Consider the following 22,098-nt stretch of genomic DNA (forward strand, 5'->3'; position numbering starts at 1 on the left):
ATGGTACGTACTTGTGTTTTCATATGTCTAATGACGAATGATGCTTTAAAAGAAGTGTAATGGTTAAAGACCACAAACTCAAATGTAGACAAAAAGTTTGTCGTAGATGTTTTCCAATGCAAGCAACTTTTTTCGACAGTTAAACAAGCTTGTGGTGAGCCATTTTCTACAAGCTATGGGCCAGTACTCTCGGGAGTCGGCAAGTCCATTTAGTTGTTAAAACAAAATTTTCAAACGCGAAATCGTATAGAATGTTTTGCATCATAGCACACCTCCGATACAGGAATTTATCACGTATACGTCTCAAGTCATGTATTAAAGCATGTTTTGGCGAAGTAGATATTTTGACAACAAATGTACTTTGCTGTTCTCACAATCATTTGTCCCTTCCAATCGTCCATGTCAATCTTTATTATCCATGCCTTCCTCCAACATCCCGAAGATGTTGGTGGCAGCAGAACGATTCTTCGTTGGGACGAACTGACGTTGCATTTCTACGGTCTAATTTTGAAAGGCGCTTCGAATGACGTCATGATAATGTGACGTCAGAAACGGTAGCCCTGCACCATCAGACTTTGGGGTGTCAGACATCGCAGTTTAGTGTGGTGCGCCTACATTTGACGGATTATCGCACTTTGGCGTGCCAGACCATCGCACGTTATGTAGCGTGCCTGTTGGAGAGGAACCATCGCACTTTGGCGTGATCATGGCAATTTGGCATCCGTAACGTTAACAAACCATCGGACTTTAACGCATACCATCGCACTTTGGCGTGACCATCGCACTTTGGAGTGACCATTGCACGTTAGAGTCTTACATATATATTAATCATACCTGAATTTTCGAAACACCCGGATTTATAGCATGTTGATAGTATTTCTTCAGATATTGTGTTTACTATATAAATGCTCGAACTTTCATATTGAATGTGTGAATGATATTTCACATATATGTGAATGATATTTCATATATCTAAAATTTTTGAAAACTACATAAGTGTTCATAAAGTGAGAGTTTAAATGATTTTTTTTCTGAATTTTATTTCCATTCTCTAATAAAATATTTCATATTATAATTTCTTTGTGCATCTTTTTGCCTCAAAACTATCTTGTGACTCAAGTGGTGACTTTGAATGCTCGTCATCAATCCCCGAATGCATTTTGGGAGATGGTCTTACCCTCTAAATCCAAGACTTCTGCAGATGACCTTTGCGTCCTCTCTATCCCATTCGTCATCACACACACCTACCCAACGCCCATTCAGAAACACTTCGACTCCACCTTCATTTGTAGATATGCCATTAACGAGTTGAGTCCCACCTGAAGGATATATGAACATTTCCTATAATTTAAAATCCTTCATCACAATCTGAATGTTTTCATCAGAAACCTATGACTGCCTTAACATTTCTTCACTTTGTAAAATAAGGAATTTCAATGAAAAAGTCTCACAAGACCTATATGCTCTTGATTCTCCAAACGTTTTACAGCACTTGTATCGTCTAAATACAACACATGATTCATATGATTATATCGATGCATGTATCGAAACACAAGTTGTATCCGTATTAATGAAACCAGTACATGTATCATAATAACATTTCTTGGCAAATAAATAGCATGTTTAATTCAATTTAATTTTGATGTTCGAAATCGCCACTAGTTTCAATAGTACATAAAATATGTCACGTCATGCAATGCCACATCATTTGCAAACTCTGTGTAGTAATCACATCACAATGGCTTTCCATATTTCCTATCCTACAATGACCAATAAATTAAGGAGCTTCGTTTAAAACACCTACGACTTGTGCTATCGTGACATAGAACCCCCGCGTCATCTTCATGGGAACAATGGTTATGTGTATATAGTTTTCCACACTCTAATAAAGAGTTTTCACTTCCATCACATGTTAAATTTGATATCCAAATTCTTCCCACGCCTTTTCCAAAAACATGATTTCCTGCTAAAGACGATAGCCTGAAAAATACTTTAATTTAAAACATTTTTCTACCCTTTGCAAACACTCATACATGTACTTCAACATTGGAATTCATTTACTTTCAACTGGTTTTCCTTAACATTTGTATTGCTTATATTGTTTGCCGTTGCTGGAAAACTCACCCAAAATACCCCAAATGTCTGCATATAATCTGTGCATGCGCAGAATCCCAGTTCATTCCACATATGGTTCCCCATTCCTTATTGATAAAAATCTCGACGCGACCTTCATTTTCAGAGCTGCCATTCACAAGTCTCAGTTTATCTGAATTCATTTCATTGTGTAAATTTAATATAAATATCAACAGTGATCAAACAGTTTTTAATTTAGTAGTAGAAGAAAACGTTGCTTTTGAAAATGAGATAATTTTCAAAACAATTACCAAAGTCTTTATTTTAGCACGATCATGTAGATTGTAATGATCTGATAGAACAGAACGAATAGTTCCATTGCAACTTCTAGGGTGATAAAGTGAAGATATCGATCAGATGTTAATCTCATAAATCATATCGAAAATATAAAGTACATTTGTAGTTGAAAATGGTCAACATGGATCCCTAGAAACACCAGACCCCTCTTGGTCATACCAGAGGAGGAGGGGTCAGGTGCTTTGGAGGAGTAAACACCTCCTGAACAGTTACACAGCTTTTATCTCTCTAACTTGATCCGGTACACGGGGTAATTCGTATTCAAAATCAACAAATAAAGAAGGCATAACAATAGCTATGAAACACGTCAGACAGCGTTCGACCTGATGAAAGGTTATTGCAATCAAAATCATTTTAACGACCACGGAATGGGCGAAAAACTACCTTTAAACAAGGTGACGATATTTGATATAAAAAGATGTTATGCTTACATGATGATTCATTTGTACAAAGGATTCCTGCAACATTGCTTTTTGGACAGCTAACAGATCCAATGTTTGGAAAATCACAAAGCCAGAGAGAGTCTTCCTTTCCAGAACAGTCAAATGTCGATACAAATATTTTCCTAGTATCGTTCATCGATATTGGATATGACGATATCATGGAATACCTAAAAAAAATGCAGGATATACCAAAATTTATAATCACCAGGATGTACACCCATAGTTCATGTTATAATATTCAAATCTCTGACACATAAAGAAGAGAGACTTCGCTCACCCTGAATACCCCAAATCTCGACATACAACAAGGGAATCCCAATAATCCCATTCTTCATCACATATGTATCCCCATTGTCCGTCTAAATAGACTTCGACCATTCCTTCTGATTCAGAAACTCCATTGACGATCCTAACTGCAATCATCAACATTGTGTATAACTTTTTGATATACGTGAAACGTTGTCCCCCCCCCCCCCACTCAAGAAATTAGGAGAAGTTGATGGTAATGTATATCACATCAGCAATATCTCAGAGTGAATGTGGTTTAATCTGAAATTCCTTGGGCGGCGCAACAATCTCTATAAAACATGTTTCATGGATTTGTGGCCTTTCTGTTAGTGGTACACACACACACACACACACACACACACACACACACACACACGCACACACGCACACACGCACGCACGCACGCACGCACGCACACACGCACGCACTCAGGTGTGACAATCATATTTGGGGTATATACGGGTATATAAGGCTACCTGAGAGAAATATGGCGAATGAGATGAGAAAAATGTACGTATTTATTAATTCATGTCAGATTTAAACTGTTTTGTTATTTCATTAGATACTTCAATGAATATTCAGTAACACAAATTGACACACAGAATGCCAGAATTATTCTCTCATTTAGTTGTTTCAATTTCAAAATTGTTGAGTATAAAAACGCTGTTAGATGTGTAGAAAGCCCTGCACTTCAAATCCTTTCCCAAAAACACGGAATGAGAATCAAAATTTAGAAATCTTTATAATTATTTGATTCTATAAAACATACTTCTTGTGATATTTTAGAGGAATCTCCCCTCCACGTTGCTTTTCCCAATCAAACCGGGAAAGTTTCAAATTCATTGATAACAGTAAAAGAGAAAAACAATCTCACCTGTAGTTTGATTTAAACAAATGACGCCTGCCGTTTTTCCAGAATGACAACTACGCCCGATCAGATTATGGGGACAGTCGAGAAGTGATGGTTCGTTTCCCCTACACGCTGAATTACTCAACCAGGTGGATTCACTTCCCCCGAACCAACTCTTTGAAGTTGGAATGTAAAAACTAAATATGACAGTATTTAGATTTAGTATGTACATCATCCAACCGAACATTAACATTTGAACTATGCAGGACTGTAAGTAGCAACAAATGTACAAATGAAACCGATGCATTAGAGGGATAGACCAAAATAAAAAGAAACCTTATCAATAAATTTGTTGGTAGAATTGCAAAATTTTCAGTGTCATGAAAAGAATAACGTTGCCTCCTAACAATGGACACGTTCAGAAAATATAAGGGACATGGAACATTACTTCGGGGCAGGACATTCTTCATTTGTGTGGGAATCATGTAATCTCTGTAAGGAAATACTATTTTGTGTATTTATGTACATCACATCGGTATGATGTTAAAACATTGTCGAACAAGAGAGGTTTGTAAAACACATAGCCCCCCCTCCCCCCATGGTGCAAAATTGAAAGGGTTATACATACACATCATTTAATTGATAGTAGTATCATCAATTCAAAATATTGAGCAGACAATATCTTCCTATGTCAAGAGTGAATTGACCATGTGACCTACAAATTAATAGGAGTCATCTACTTCTAATGCTGTACCAGTGTACCAAGTTTGGTGTCAATCAAGCAAATACTTCTTAAAAATAGGAGACAATATATTACTATGTCCAGTTCAACTATTGATGTTTGTATTGACTTTTGACCTCAAAATCAATATGGGTCATCTTCTCCTGAAGATGTACCAGTGTACTATGATTGATGTCTGTCAAGCAAAAGGGTTATCAAGATATTGAGTGGACATTATATTACTATGTCCAGTTTGACCCTTGACTTTTGACCATGTGACCTCAAACTCAATAGGAGTCATCTTCTCCTGAATATACACCACTGTATTAAGTTTGATGTCTGTCAAGCAAAGGGTTCTCAAGATATTGAGCGGACAGTATATTCCAATGTCCAGTTTGACCCATGATCTTTAAACATATGACGTCAAAATCAATAGGAGTCATCTTCTCCTGAAGATGTACTAGTGTACCAAGTTAGATGTATGTCAAGCAAAGGGATCTCAAGATATTGAACGGACAGTATATTCCTATGTGCAGTTTGACCCTTGACCATGTGACCTCAAAATCAATAGGGGTCATCATGAAGATGTACTGGTGTACAAAGTTTGATGTCTGTCAAGCAAAGGGTTCTCTAGACATTGAATGGTCAGTATATCATTATGTCCAGTGTAACCCTTGACCTTTGACCATATGACCTCAATATCAATAGGGGTCATCTACTTCTTATGATGTACCAGTGTGCCAAGTTTGATGTCTGTCAAGCAAAAGGTTCTTAAGATATTGAGCGGACATTATATTCCTAAGTCCAGAGTAGATTGACCCTTGACCTAAAATCTTTTGACCCGAGAAACAACAGGGATCCTCTTCTTCTCATAACAAACCCACACATGAAATATCATTATCATCAAGTGAATGGTTCTCAAGATATTGAGCGGACAACATGTGGTAAACCAACCGACAGACCGACAGGTGCAAACCAATATGCCCCTTTTCTTTGAAGGGGGGCATAAATATGAAGCAGATTTTGAAGACTCTGTCATATCGCTTATCTCGAGTTTACTGGGATAAATCGAATCGACATATAGAGGAAAATCAGTATTGTTAATAGATAAAGGTCGGACATAGATCTAAATGTTGAATTGAAAACCCCCGCAAGAAATCTCCTTATGTCGAAGTTGCCGAATAAATTCAGCCTTTTAGAATATAAAACAAGTTAGGTAATGAAGGAGCACAATTCGTGCCCATGGGAATTCCAACAAACTGTTGGAAGATCTGATCACCGATGACTATGTAAATAATGTCACTGAGGAACTTCAGCATCTTTTTAAAATATCAATTTCATAATGATTATACATAGAATCAGTGTGCTGTTTAAGAAAATAAAATAATTGGGATTAATTACAATTTATGAATATTTCTGTTTTCCATTATCATTGAAGAAGCAGCCAATTGTTATGTCAAAAAGCCTCGTCTTTCGTTCATTATTGGAAATAGTAGTAATTCAATATTGAGAGAAATTGAACGTTTAAGATTTCAACATTGAGTTGATGATTAAGAAAAATTGAATGTTTTACTTATCAATGGTGAGTTGATGATAAGGTGAAGATAACTAACAGTGATCAATCTCATAACTCCAATAAGGAATGATAAAGACAAATTGTTTTCTTTAACTTTTCAATGCTGAGTTGATGATATAGACAAATTGAGTTTATTTTTACCTTTCAATACCGAGTTGTTGGTATATACAATTAAAAAAACCCAAACCTTTTCAATACTGAGTTGATGATAGTGACAAATTGAGTTTCTTTACTTTTCAATACTGAGTTGATGATATAGAAAAAATAAGGGTTTTTACTTTTAACTTTTTACTGAGTTTCTAGGATATGTAAACTATCAATTTCAACCATATGTAACACTTGGAGAGACTACAGCCCCTTATTATAATGTTCATCGTGTACGAAACATACTCTATGATATGACGAAAGACAAAATCACATGTGTATATTCGAGAACCAAGATTGAATGGAGCTTATGATTTATATAAACATATATATTTTTCTAAGAATATTTCTATATTCTGAATGTAAAGAGATTCAAAACTGGTGCAATGAAAATGATACAGGAGTTGGAATTATGTTAATGTCAATTTCAGAGCATCCCATATGAGTTGATTCCAGTTGAGTACCAAAGAGAAAGTAATCGAGAAGGAAACACAATTTATGCCTTCTATATGATAAATCTAGAAGTTAAAACATGTTTCCCGCAGCTAGTTATTTTTCATCTCAACAAACAAGTAATTATTGTAGTTGTAAAACTGTCATTTATTAATGACAAGAAGATATCAAGATAAACAATTAAGGAGATCCTACTTTCTTATCAAATTGTACATAGAATTGGTTTAGGATCTCCCAAAGTTACATGTTAAGATATAGTGTGAAAATTATAATCACTATGATGAAAAATAAGGTGGCAACAAACAATAGGCCACGACTATAGCCAAATGACAATGTGTAAAATATATACAGCAGGATGGTTGAAGGGGTGGTGGTGGGTATCTTTTATTATCATTCGTTTAATACAAGTGAAACGTCTAACGATAATAACAATATACTGATAACGTCATACAGTAATTTATTACGTCAAGAGAAAATCCAACGTCACACATGTACTAGTGCATTGTTACGTCACAAAGCCAGCAAAATAATTTACCATTCTATTGTTACATATAAATGCATAAAACATATTATTTACAATAATATCACTGCAATGAAAATTGAAAGAATACTTTACCCAGTGTAACCCAGACTTCTGCATACGACTGACGCATCCTCCCTGTCCCAGTTGAAATCACAAACCCCACCCCACTGGTTAACTAGGACTTCAACCCTTCCAGCTCTCTCTGTGTTTCCACCAACAAGTCTGACCAAATCTAATTTCATTCGCATAAGAAATAGAGAAATGAAAACAACAACCATGACTGGCAAATAGTATTTGTTGTGATTAAATTACTTAAACCTGTCTAAGAGAAAGATAAAACACAAAAATGTCACAATGGCGGAAATGCTACTTTATCACTTAATACTTGGGTATCAAATGTTTGGAAAAGTAAGATCATTTGATGCAGAACTTTTAGATTATGAAAGATACTCATTTAATCTATGCCATGTAAAGTAATAGACAGAGGGACAGAAAAAACCCCATCATTAGTGAAAACCCTATACTGTAAACCCCAGTGCTCTAGAATATCGTAATCCCGTGGGGGTCCGGGTTAGAGTGGATCATCAGTACCCCTTTCTTGTCATAAGAATCGACTAGATGGGGCGGTCCTTTGGAAGAGACCACAAAAACTAAGGCCCATGTCAAAGCAGATATGGCACGATAAAGATATCTCCCTGCTCCAAGACCGTAAGCACCGAACATAGGCCTAAATTTTGCAGCCCTTCACTGGTAATGGTGACGTTTCATATGAGTGAAAAAATTCTAGGGCGGAACGTTAAACAATGGTCAATCAATCAATCAGTCAATCAATCAATCAATCAATCGATCAATCTATCAATATAGAATGTCTTGCTTTGCAAATGCCTTCAATGCATAGAAAAAAGAAATCTGTGTGAGACATGCAGACCGCTCTCAGTCACGCTTGTCGGCAGTACCAGACCCACTAATTTTCTATCTAAACTGTGACACCAGACATCACAAAATCGATGTACATGCAAAAACGTCTTTTTCTTATATAAATCATAGTTCGTCCTCAACAAAGTAACTGTAGACATATGCGTTTGATGAGGGAGGATTGAACGGAATGATGCTTATATCAGAGTAATAAAGATAATACAACAATGTTAACTTCAGGGAAGCGTTGATCTACATACCGATTGTTAGACCGTTATTGGCACACTGATTTTGACTACGGATAACTCCGTTTACCTGATCAGGATATAGGACTCACGGCGGGTGTGACCGGTCGACAGGGAATGCTTACTCCTCATAGACACCTGATCCCACCCCTGTTGTGTCGAGGGGTCCGTGTTTGCCCAACTATTTATCTTGTATTGCTTATAGGAGTTATTATATTAATCACTGTTCGTTATCTTCACATTTCATATATATATACTCAAACATTCCCGTGGGGATCCAGGTTAGAATAGGTCCTCAGTACCCTTCCTTGTTGTAGAAGGCGACTAAATGGGGCGGTCTTTCGGATGAGACCGTAAAAACCGAGTCCCATGTCACAGCAGGTGTGGCACGATAAAGATCCTTCCCTGCTCAAAGGCCATAAGCGCCGAGCATAATCCAAACTTTTGCAGTCCTTCACCGACAGTGGTAACGTCTCCATATGAGTGAAATATTCTCGAGAGGGACGTTAAACAATATTCCATCAATCAATCATACACCAGCACACGGGAGACATACGTAGGATTTATACGTTGGGGGTACATTTCTCAACTCGACTGTGTGCATTTTGATACAACAAAGTTTACTAGTACGTTGATTGGGTAATTTTCAAATTTCCATTAGCCAATCAGAAACCGTGTGATCAAAAACAAAGTGTGAAATGATTCTAGAACCGTATGGAACCGAAGCAGACGGGGAATAAATTGAACATCGAATCGAGACCACTACATCGCGATTCAGCTGCATGGCGATGCATCGTTTCACCCCTAGTGTGAATGAGCTTAGGCCCCCACTTCTACAATATACATATCAATTGACAGAAGCCCAGATAACTCTCTAACAAAGAAACTTATGTTTCGAGGTGCCGATTCTTGTTTTCTTTTTCGCTGATAATGAAAGAATACTGATCAAAGTTTAAGACAGAACAGAGAGTGCTGACAACATTTTCATATATTAAAGGAGAAAACGAAGACCATAGTCTTGAAGAATTACTGGATAAATGGAACCCAAAGACATTGCTTCATGGTATCAGAATAACATGGTACCTACTATCGGTTTGAAAGGAACTTACTGTTTGTAGCATTCATACAGACTATTCCGACGTCACGAGAATGATGGCAGGCGTTCTTCCCATATCGAGATTGACTGCACTGAAGGACTGACAATTCACCTCCATAACAGCGAAGGTTATTCAGCCATACTGGACCCCTACCTTGTCCAAACACACTGCCATCGGCGCCTAAACCATGCCTAAAATAGTATAAATACATACACCCTGCTATCGGCGCTTAAACCATGCCTAAAATAGTATAAATGCAGACACATTGCTATCGGCGCCTAAACCATGCCTAAAATAGTAGAAATACAATTATGTAGGCGCTGAAACCTCGACTAAAGTATTGAAAACACAACAGACATAGTCCCCTTAACGGTGCCTAAACTCTTAAAGAGTGGGTATTTTAAACACATTGTATTTCATTTGTGATGAAAATTCATGACCATACATAACAAATTTATAGAAGTTTGTAAACAAACAATTCTGGTAGAATGGTTTTGAAGTTTTTCATACAATTCTGCTGAAAACAAAGTATCCGATTCTCTGTTCCCTAAAGGATAAACAAAGATCTTAACAGCTAACATCTCATATATTTGAAAACTCCCTGAAATCAAGTTTTATTCATAGTTGCATTTGTTTTAAAGTTAAATGTCTGAGATGTGGGCAGGGAATTAGTCCGTATTCCGGTTAAAAATCTCAAACAAAAACATCCTTGTTACATTTGTTTATCATGCGATATAGATATGAGAAAGAGAAAGATGACCGTCACATCATGTATCAAAATACCCAACTTACTGTCCATAATCGAGGGAGTTACATAAAACCTTTGCATCACGTGTATCGAATGATGTATCACACACGGTGCCCCACTGACCATTTAGATACACCTCCACTCGGCCCTCTGTAGGAGATTTTCCACCAGCTAAACGGATCGGTGAATCTAGAAAAGTATCGTAGTTAATAAAATTTCACGTGCACATTTTCAAATATCACATTTATATGATTAAATATCACATGTTTATTACTTAATATCACATTTTTAGTCTTAGATATTACTTGCATATTGTTAAAGATCACATATATACTTTTAGATAAAACAAGTTGATGGTACAGGGATTTCAACAGTCTGGATTGAAGTCAGCATTTCGCAATTTTATACCGATTGTTAAGCTGTTCTTGGCACACTGATTTTGGCTGCAGATAACTCTGTTTACCTAATCAGGATATAGGGCTCACGGCGGGTGTGGCCGGTCAACAGGGGATGCTTACTCCTCCTAGGCACCTGATCCCACCTCTGCTGTGTCCAGGGGTCCGTGTTTGCCCAACTATCTATTGTGTATTGCTTATAGGAGTTATGAGATTGATCACTGTTCGTTATCTTCACCTTGCATAAGAAAATATCTACCCAGGCTTTGCTGATTGCATCTTCGAGCAGTATGTTAGAATTCCTATATATATATATACCTTCGAAACATTTCACACCAGCGACCTTCAAGGACCAGCAAAAAAAGGATGAAAGTTTTGAATGTTTACATTTCCAGAAGTTGCTTTCAGTCCCATTGCAGCGTACGTTTCCAAGGACAATTGATCCTGTTCCCTCTCCAAAGTTGACATCGTGAGCTGCATTCCTAAAGAACAGTATTCATTACGGTGTAATTTACAAATACAATCTGTCAATACGTCAAAAGCTCCCTGACATGTTTCATACCATTTGTTAGGCCTTTTTCTATAAACTGATTTTTACTACAGATTGTTCCGGTTACCTATAGACGGATGTAACCGGTCAACATGAGATACTTACTCCTCCTAGGCATCTGATACCACCTCTGTTGTGTTCAGAATCTGAGTGTGTCCTACTCTAAATCAGGTATTCTTCATATGCAGTATGAATGATCACTGTTATTTTTACGTTTTCATTTAACATATACAAATATCACGTGGTTTTGGCTTTAGAAATATTTTTCAGATTTTTAGTTTAAAATATTAGAGGTTTATTTCATGACGAAATCTAAACCCAAACTAACCATTTCATAATCCTACCCACAGTATGACTTAATTGTTTTATATCAATGATATTGAAGAAACACTATAGTTTTACGCCAAAGTTTATCAAAATAGACAGTGAAGGTTTAAATTTGAGAGAGAGAGAACACTCACTTATTTGTATCTACTTAAGACTATCATCCATTGGAGAATTGTAAAAACCAATACAACCACATTGTTTTCTTCCTGATTCAGGACGGTTGTAAAAATAAGCGTTTTCTGTTTAGTGATTTTCTGTGATAAAAGTGAATTACATAGCAAACGAAAGTGAAGGAACTAAAAATGACGGACGTAAAATAATGCTTTTAATTAATACACAGGGATTTTATACTTAATTGGATATATCATACCCTAGTAATCCAAATGCACGACACACAACCGAGGCGTCCTGGTCACCCCAGCCGTCATCACACACTGTCCCCCACTCTCCGTCTTTATGTACTTCCACTCGACCCTCTCTCCATGATTTTCCATTCACAAGCCGAATTCCATCTAAACAAGTGAACAATGAGCCATTAGATTTATTCAAACAGCACCATGACAGAAAAGTACATAACCATCAAAAAATGTTTCACATCAAGGAGTATATCGGTTATGATGCCTAATTTAAATAGATTGAAGGGTCTTGTAAAAAATAAATAAGGTTTGTAAAATTCCATTGACTTTCATCTTCCTTATGATAACAATGTTTTAGTTAAAGGTGATTTATATTGACCTATGTGGGTTTTCCACATTTATGGGCAATGGAGGGTACATATAACCTGTCGTTAGTGTAACAGGTTTCATACAAATTGTTAGTTCATTATTTACATACTGATATTTACTGTGGATCACTCCATTTACCAGTGTAAGACAGAGGGCTCACAGCGGGTGTCAAAAGGGGAAAGTTACTCCCCCTATGCATCTATTCCCACCTCTGGTATAGTCATGGGGTCAGTGTAAGCCCAACTGTTCACTCTGTATTCTTTGAGTGATATTATTGGCAAACTAACAACTCAATTCTATGACAAACGGGATGATTTCAGCTTTTCCATCGTACACTTCCCATATTTATGTAGCAATATTCCATTATCATCTGTATATGGTGTTTATATATCTCAAATGATTCGATACGCTATAGCTTGTTCTGCGTATGGTAAGCTTTTAAATCGAGGTAAGCTACTAATAAACAAGTTGATGGTGCAGGAGTTTCAACACTCCCTTTTAAAGTCAGCATTTTGCCAATTCTATGGTCGTTATAACGATCTAGTTTGCCAATACAACCTATCATTGGGTCAAATGCTGTCTGACGTGTTTCATACCGATTGTTAGACCGTTTTGGCACACTGATTTTGACTATGGATAACTCCATTTACCTGATCACGATATAGTGACCTGTCGACAAGGGATACTTACTTCCCCCAAACACCTGATCCCACCTCTGGTGTGTCCAGTAGTCCGTGTTTGCCCCACTTTTTATTCTATATTCCTTTTAAGAATCATGAGATTGATCACTTTTCATTATCTTCACCTTTTATTCACGAGATTGATCATTATTCGTTATATCCTCTTTTAATCTTTGCATATGGAAAATTGGCAAAGTTATCGTCTGTCTTAAAGATTCAATTTTAAGTTAAGGCCATGCCAATTTGTAATCTAGTTCGTCAGATTCGCCGCTTCTATTTGTAACAAATCCAAATTATAATGTTATCAAAAAATAATATCCGCCCGCGTGTTCAAAAATATCCGTAGATATTTTGTTTAGGTTTTACAACAAGCGCACAAATAACCTTGATGTATATGTTGAGAAATGACAGAAGCGTGGCTCTCGAGAAATTTCCTAACAGTGTAATGCGGTTAAGTTATTCATGATGTCCATCTTAATATGTACGATACTTCATAACACTGGATTGGAAGTTGTTCCTTATGCTGGAATCGAACTGGAAGCCGATGAAACGTTTGAAGCGCTATTTGATGCCACTATTTAGAGAACATTGACAGCGTATGATTGATTGTTTGATTAGCCTATATATTGACTGAAGTCTCTCTTGAGAATATTTCACTCACATGAAAGACGTTACCATTGCCAGTGACGGGCTGCAAAATTTAGGCCTATGCTCAGCGCTTATGGCACTGAGGGATCTTTATCGTGCCACACCTGCTGTGACAAGGATCTCAGTTTTTGCAGTCCTATCTGAAGGACCGCCCCATTTATTCGCCTCTTATGACAAGCAAGGGGTACTGATCGATGACTGTTTTAAACCGGACCGACAGTTAACGACATATTCACAAAAGGTTTGGTGATGTCCTATCAAAATTCAAGAAAATGCTCAAAGCGATGCAATGGATATTGCATTTGCAATGAATGTCAAAACTGGATGTGTCCCTAGCAATATGCATATCTCTGAATCGAAAGTTTGTAGAAATGAAACTTAAATAAAATTCTTGAAAAAGACCTTATCAGTTAATGTTGCAAAGTACATGCATTAGGTATAAAAAAAAGTCTTTGAAACCTAAAATACTTCTTATTTATTGTAAACTATATCAACAAAGTTGAAAAATATTAAATTTATGTGGTAAACAAATGATATCTGATGATTTTAGATCTTTATTTTTAGGCGCCCTCTTTTTAAAATCACACTTAATTCAATTAAAAATATCTATATTTCTTGTATTCGCTCGCCTCATAATTTTTATCTCCAAAATTAAAAATAATATTTGTAAAATAATTTCGCCCTCTCGCCTCACTTTTTTTGTTTGAAAACCGAAGAACTATTTTACAAATTGGTGTGGCCTAACACACCCAAATTGTAAAGGTGCTTGTCAATCAAACATTTCACAATAGATCTCAGGAGGAGTGACATCCACGGGAACTGTTTTCTGGAGGTACCCCAGAGAGGTGTTGGATAACAATAACGGTCAGTAACTACTGACATTCATTAGATCTTGAGGATGCCATGTATTTTAGAGTTTTGATAGCATTGACCTCTCCACAACTAGTATTTTCTCAATTCAATTGTTTTTAAAAAGACCCCTGAACAATGTAACTTTAATATAGAACTGTAATTGTAATTTCCCCCTATATATACATGTATCACAATTACACAATCAGAAATCAAACAATAATAACAAAACTTGTAACTTATTGAAATAATTTATATCATCAATTTATGATACCTCTATATTTATAAAAGAAATTATTCGTTGAGTCAATGACTGAGGGTAATCCTGAGAGAGAGGAAGAGGGGATGGGTGAGACTGTGTGTCAGCTACCTTTAGGAATACAACTATTATTAAAACCCTATGACCACAGAAATTCTGCGGAGGGCCTTGAGACAGGTTCTATGTATAGTAAAACTATACACAACACCCTAATGTCTTGATGGGGGTAAATTCCAGGTAAATAACAATTACTATAGTTGAATTCCCCCCACATCCAGTGATCGGTGAAGAAACCGTACGGTATTTTCGTTGGGTATTTAAGGGAGAAAGGTTCGGCATTTTTATTTGAAGAAAGATCATAGTTTAAATGAAAGGTTAATATAACGAACAGTGATCAAACTCATAATCTTATTAGGAATTAACCTTATATCTTGATCAGATAAACGGACTAATGCGTAGTCAATCATAATTGGAAAAGTATTGACGCTTGTGCAATCATCAATATTCGTGGGTGTTTAATTTTTGTGGATTTGTGGGGACCCCTGTTCCAAGAATTTCAAACCCCAACAAGATATATAATTTACATTATATTTCAAGGTACTGAAATCATATGCATGAAATTACGTTCTAACGGAACTGATAGATCTCGACAATGCACGAAAATTAACCCCCATTGAATTTAAGCAATTCCACAGCATTCTTGAAGTATTATGCTTCACAGTGGTCAACGATATGAATGTTGTTCTTACCGTCGGTACATCTAACACCAGCATCGTTGCTGTGGGAACACTTGTGTTTGCCTTTGTACACACACTTTTTGATTGAATGCTCGCGTCCAGAACAATTGACAGATGACATCCATATAGGCCCCGTGCCTTCACCAAATGTAGCATTTAATAAAGGAATGGTATGTCTGAAAGGGAAAGGAAATTATATCTTATCAAAATGTTTGTATATGAGATCTCAAATAAAAATGAAGAATTTGTTCAGTGACTAAATAGTAAAATCGTTCGATTCGGGATTAAGACGTCATTGGATGGAACACCGTTTGTGCTTTGGTGGCATCTGACCTAAGACGTAAAGATAGACAGTGAGTGCTTCGTCGCAAAATATTTGGCATGGGTCAGCCAAAGTCGCCTGTATGTTTAACCTTAAACCCAGCATCCCATGTTACGACTAGCGACAGCACTATATAAACCCGTCACTGCTACAACCTTGGAACTCGTCCATAGGTCAATCGTTTTGAAGTTTCACCTGAAGCTATTCCTCTACAATAGTGAGAAATTGTCTAATGAGACAATGAAGATAAACGAAGCAAAGAGAACTTTGTAGAATGTGGATGTTGTTGTTTTGTATTGTATATAGTATAATATTGCATAATGATAACATTGTTTGAAAATACACATCATAATAATAAGTGTTGGTGCGGTTATGTTTCTTCGTGAAGATAGATGTTTTAATAAGGGATAAAAGGTTTGTGGTGAGGGTTTTGTATATCGCCTCACTGAGGAACAGATGTATCGTTTATAAGTAAGATTGATATTGATATTGATTAATAGCCGTCTAAATTTTGTTTTCTATTAATGCGATTTACATTCTAACTTCTACCATGTGTAATGGGATCTCAATTCAAATGTATCATTTCATTAGAAGCATTTGTACGTTGTAAAATATCCCCTATGTTTAAATGTATAATCTTAAAGAGAAACTTGTGATACAATATGCACATTTTAAAATATAGAGAAACAGAAAATCACCCGATGAAGCCTAGACTCTGACAAACCACTCGAGCGTCAATCACATCCCAGTCCTCGTCACACACGGTCCCCCACTGTCCATTCATATAGACTTCTAATCGTCCTTCTTTTTCTGAAACTCCTCCAACGAGTCGGAATGGGTATTCTAAAATATTGCATACAATATATGCAACAGAGAACAGAAACAATGAAAAATAGCCTTCATTTATGTAAAACTTCTATTATCTATGTCCAAGAATAACACTCTTTTTTCAGTTAAGATCCTGAAAGCATATGTTAAATGCTCTGTTCCACTAGAGAGACAACTCGCATTTCATATCGGATGTCATTTCTGTCGTGTAGAGGGGTCCAACGTTGTCTTTTCCTTCAATTTATATCCTTTCCTTCTTTTTATCAGAGGATTAACGGCGGGAATGACAGGTCAACAGGAGATTATTACTCATTCAAGCTACCTGATCCCACGACTGGTGTACCCAGCTGTCCGTGTTTCCTCTATTCCTGTTTTAGTATTGTTTATGGAATTTATGAGATTGGTCATTTTTTCGTTATCTTTACTTAATCCTTGAACTGATGATTTATGTAAGTTTGGGTGGCAATCAGGCTGATATTGACAATCGAAATATTGCAAATTGAAAGATATAACGTATTTTTTCTTCACCTGTTGAGCATATCAATATACCTCTTAATGATGACATTAACATCTGCACAGTGCTTGAAAATATATTTATTTCTACAGAAATAGGCGAATCACTTTATAAGCAAAAGGGAATGTTTCAACCTTTCATAATAACTGGAAGATGAAATGCAATGTAGAGTGTGGATACTGCGCTTTTCAAAATAGAATGACAGGAATAAAGCAGTCCCAAATTATCTTTTTTACTCTAACATGTTCTATAATTGGCAATACTTTTTGAGTAGAATAGTATATCAATGATGAATACTTTTGACACAGCATATCAGAAAGATGTAACACAGTGTTAGACTGCAGGGTATCTTACCGAAGACAGTGACATTGCATTCATTATTGTTGTCATTTAACTTTCTTTCTTGTCCCTCCTCACATGTGTTTCCTGCATTGATATCAGACTTTCTCAAATTTTCGTCAGATTCCCGAATGGTCACCAGTGAAAGCTGCTTCGCTAAGTTTTCTATGACAACTTCCCTGTTCAGATTATCCGTGGAAGGAAATCTCTCTAAGAAATCGTGTTCATCTATCAACGGTTGGCAGTCTATAGACAATGAGAAATACTGGAGTGCTGCTGCGGCATACATAACCCTGAAAGTGCGTTACATTTGTAAAGTTATGTAGAATACATATGATGATGATGATGATGATCATCATCATCATCATGATTATCATTAACAACAGCAACATTTTATCATCAAATTACATTTGCAGTTAAGAAGAGAGTAAAGAACTTGACAGACGTAAGATCGTTAAGGAGACATGGACATGATTTGAACTGAAAGTTTTCAAATTTTTTATTTTCATTTTTTTCATTTTTATTGTTTACAATGCTTAACTAAAGTATTTGTAATGGTCAACCAAAATTTGAATATCAGTTTTTGAGTTACAAGTGAGATACAGCACTCACAATTCTTTGATATATGTAAACAAGGATAGTGCCATGTTTTTGTTTACATATAGACTGCTAAATAGAAAATGCCATGTTTAAAACAGAATGAGATGTGGCAAATGCTATAAATTATTTGTGTTCAGAATTAACTTGTAAATTGAAAAAAAAAATCTGCTTTAAAGGAAGCCTTTAAATAATCTAGATGTTACAAGCAATAGTACATGAATTGGATGTATGTACATTTACACTTACACCTTTTACGCCGGTCTAAGTAGATGCAATCTCAATAAGGAACTAATAGATGCCGCTCCCATAATTTTGAAAAAGGAGAGATGAGGAAAAATGACAAATTCATGACGGTCGGTGAAATAAAACAAATTATTTGCAGCTGATCTTTGAAGCTTACGTCAATATCTGTAACATTGTAGCAGCGAACACAAGTACGATATATGTAGTCACTGGAGTAGCGAAATCTGAATTTTTCTTTTTTATACGAGCGTGCCATGCATTTGTTGATGATAATTTGGAACCTATTCTAACCCGGATCCTCACAAAAGAAATATTATCATGATGCTCCTGGAAATCTGAATTGATCTGACCTCCCCCCTTTCCCATCCGTCGCCCCCACTTTCTGATGCCCCGCAATTCCATATGTTGAACATTTGGATCATAGTAAAACTTTTACATACATGAATAGTCAATGTACACTGAATGCCTCACGGACATGTACAATGTAATTGACACACCCTCATCCACCAAACTGTTGTTTGTTCTACTACCGATTTTTTTCTCAAGCTATAATCATCTCTATCCCCCTTTCTAAAAAAAAACAAAAACAAACACACCACAAAATCTCAACTTAAAATTTGTCTGATAAGAAGAAAACACCCAGGAAGGAATTGATATCGGATATTCATATTTCGTATAGTCATGTAAAAATCAAATGGATATCGTTAAAATATCACATTTCGGAAAACGAAAGCGTGGTTCTGCATTTACATTTGATTGTGACGTGGGCCGAGTGCAGGTCTACGTTGAGCTGAGCATTTGTTTGAATGTGAAAATGTATATAAATTCTTGAAGATAAAATGAAACAGCCCAATGTGTAGCCATTTTCTTAGGAAATGTTTCTATGGTGTTACTGTCTAATTGTTGTCTGTCTCACAATGATTCTTAGTTTAGGTTTAAAGGGACTGATTCACGATTTCCCCCAAAATTTTCATTTTCACTTTTGATGATCAAAATCTACTGTCTAATGTATTTAAAAGAGTTCACATGAAAATTAAGGTTATACATTATCACAGAAGCTCATTTAAGAGAGTTTATTATTTGTTTTGTAAGCAAAGATTGCTGAATGTTATTGTTTACGAATTTTTTAAAAGAAATTGATATCGATCTAATTTTATAATATCTTTCGCATTTCAAGCATTTTGGGGGTAAAATGTGTCATCTAAAAATTAAAGTTTGCGACTATGCAAAATTAAGATGCTTTATATAACAAAATCAATATTTCACTTGTTTGTTTGTATACATAAAAAGACTCGAGTCTTTGTTTACATAACACAGATTTAAGGCTAAAATTTTGCTTTTATTCTTGCATTTAGAAGGTCAAAATTTTGGCTGTCAACATTAAATGAGTTATATTTTTAGTGTTTACCATCAAAAATGAAAAATATTTTTATCAAAAATCGTGAACCAGTCCCTTTAAATGTTTTCAAGTTTTTTTTAGGAAGTGTACAATTTCTCTGTTATCAAAATTGACCACGTGTTTCCTTTCCTTGAAAGGATACTGAAAACTGATGTTCTTGTATATGTTCCGATACGCCGAGTGGGACTTTCTTTTTCCTTTTTATCTCAACTCCTTTTAGAATTTTCAAGAACACAACTTCCTTCAGTTTTGAATGTTGACGTACTTCAAGCTTGTGAAGCTTTTAAGGATTGATGGCAAATATCGGCACAAAACTAAGTTTTATAAATTATTTCACTTATATTATTGTTCGTTATCTTCACCTTTTCATCCCTTAAGTCTTAAAACATGCCCCATTCGGAATACAACAAAATGTCACGAGGATTTAAAACAGTTAGAATTTATAAATAAAACATTGATGTGTCCAACAACGAAACTGTCATGGTATGACCACTCTGGGAAACCGTTCTAAATTCTTGTCATATCTATACCTATAGTACATGTAGTGATTGCATGGGTCACTGAGAATATAAACCACATCAACCAAGTGACGCCTTGCAATCACTACCTTAACGCAGGGAAATAGCTCTGGTTTCCTGTCATATGTAGACTGGAGGTTATAAAACGTTTACTGTACTCATACTCAAACTCAGCCATGTTTCTTTTGAGTACAACTCTGAGCAAGCTTCGAAACATACTCACAAAATGTTAAGCATGTACTCCATAAGAGTGTGTGAATGGTTTTACAAAAGTTTCATAACCTTTACTTTTGAGTATCATGAGTACGATTTAGAGCACAGAATTTGAGTATGAAAACGTTCTAAATATTTTTTATAAACTTCAGGCCTGATTTAAATACTTTAAACAGGGAAATGATTCAATTCTTGACAAAGTTATTTCCCCTTATGTTATGTTAGATTCATGCCTCTATGTTGATTATTGTTTATGTTATATTAGATTCATGCCTCTATGTTGATTATTGTTTATGTTATATTAGATTCATGCCTCTATGTTGATTATTGTTTATGTTATATTAGATACATGCCTCTATGTTGATTATTGTTTATGTTATATTAGATTCATGCCTCTATGTTGATTATTGTTTATGTTATATTAGATTCATGCCTCTATGTTGATTATTGTTTATGTTATATTATATTCATGCCTCTATGTTGATTATTGTTTATGTTATATTAGATTCATGCCTCTATGTTGATTATTGTTTATGTTATATTAGATTCATGCCTCTATGTTGATTATTGTTTATGTTATATTAGATTCATGCCTCTATGTTGATTATTGTTTATTCTAACATTATTCTAATGTTTCAAGAAATCGATGAAGTAAAGGAATTTTAATGAATATTAAAATCATAGAAAATTGTTACATATCACAATACAGAAAAACAATTGAGAGTGACAAGATTGAAATTCAGAATTGAAAAAGTCTTTTGAATATTTGATACCAAGATTTACCATAGAAAAGGATGATATTGAGCGGATAAGTCTAAAACATAACAGTTTACTATATACACGTACTTGTCGACTTTAAAACAAAGTAATTCGTTTAGCTTTGATATAGTCTGGCATTTATTCGAATGAAAAAAATTGCATTTTTCTAAATGCTATAATATTATCAGAAATTCACGAATAAATAATCGATACTTACGCAGCCATTGGAACACACAGAGATAACTTCTGGGATCAGTCTTTTCCTGTTATTGAACTAAATTTAGCATAAGTAACAATGTCATATCATTGCCATCTTATGATAGAAAAATTTCCTGCACATCAGTATGCCTTAGTTTATGTCCGAGTTAAATTATGAATTGGTTGATCCCTTTTAAAATGTTTACTAATTCAAACAAGATAGAAAATCAGAAGTTTGAAAACACAGCACGATCTGGACTTGAAATCCAAGTATTTATCCCAAGTAAGGGGGAACATAAAGCACTACAGTTAACGCAAGTTCCGAGTTACACAAAAATTATTTCCCTTCACTGGATGAAAACGCTAGTTTCCGCAAAACTGAAACCATATGGAAACCTTGCGGAAACCTGACGTTGAGGTTTCCCATATGGTTTCCGCAGTGCGTAAACGATTATATAGTTTCCGCAAGTTTCCGTCAAGTTTCAGTCTGCGGAAACCTGAAGTTGAGGTTTCCCGTATGGTTTACGCCGTGCGTAAACGATTATATAGTTTCCGTCAAGTT

General features: G+C 35.6%; 1 protein-coding gene across 1 annotated transcript in view; it reads right to left on the reverse strand.

The window, feature by feature from the left end:
- Positions 1–21,746, reverse strand: part of LOC125674606 (deleted in malignant brain tumors 1 protein-like) — a 63,162-nt gene extending 41,416 nt beyond the window's left edge. The window contains exons 1-15 of the mRNA XM_056160790.1: positions 21,556–21,746; positions 17,622–17,899; positions 16,624–16,768; positions 15,616–15,779; positions 12,076–12,217; positions 11,147–11,310; positions 10,478–10,622; positions 9,698–9,876; positions 7,522–7,660; positions 4,036–4,208; positions 3,151–3,286; positions 2,862–3,040; positions 2,125–2,266; positions 1,805–1,980; positions 1,178–1,319 (exon numbers count right to left, since the gene is read on the reverse strand). Coding sequence (XP_056016765.1) covers positions 1,178–1,319; positions 1,805–1,980; positions 2,125–2,266; positions 2,862–3,040; positions 3,151–3,286; positions 4,036–4,208; positions 7,522–7,660; positions 9,698–9,876; positions 10,478–10,622; positions 11,147–11,310; positions 12,076–12,217; positions 15,616–15,779; positions 16,624–16,768; positions 17,622–17,899; positions 21,556–21,563 — 2,312 coding nt within the window. The 5' untranslated portion in view covers positions 21,564–21,746. The remainder of the gene's footprint in view (positions 1–1,177; positions 1,320–1,804; positions 1,981–2,124; positions 2,267–2,861; positions 3,041–3,150; positions 3,287–4,035; positions 4,209–7,521; positions 7,661–9,697; positions 9,877–10,477; positions 10,623–11,146; positions 11,311–12,075; positions 12,218–15,615; positions 15,780–16,623; positions 16,769–17,621; positions 17,900–21,555) is intronic.
- Between the last annotated feature and the right edge of the window lie 352 nt (positions 21,747–22,098).

The sequence above is a fragment of the Ostrea edulis genome, chromosome 3 (genome assembly GCF_947568905.1).
Source record: "Ostrea edulis chromosome 3, xbOstEdul1.1, whole genome shotgun sequence".
Taxonomy (NCBI): Eukaryota; Metazoa; Mollusca; class Bivalvia; order Ostreida; family Ostreidae; genus Ostrea; species Ostrea edulis.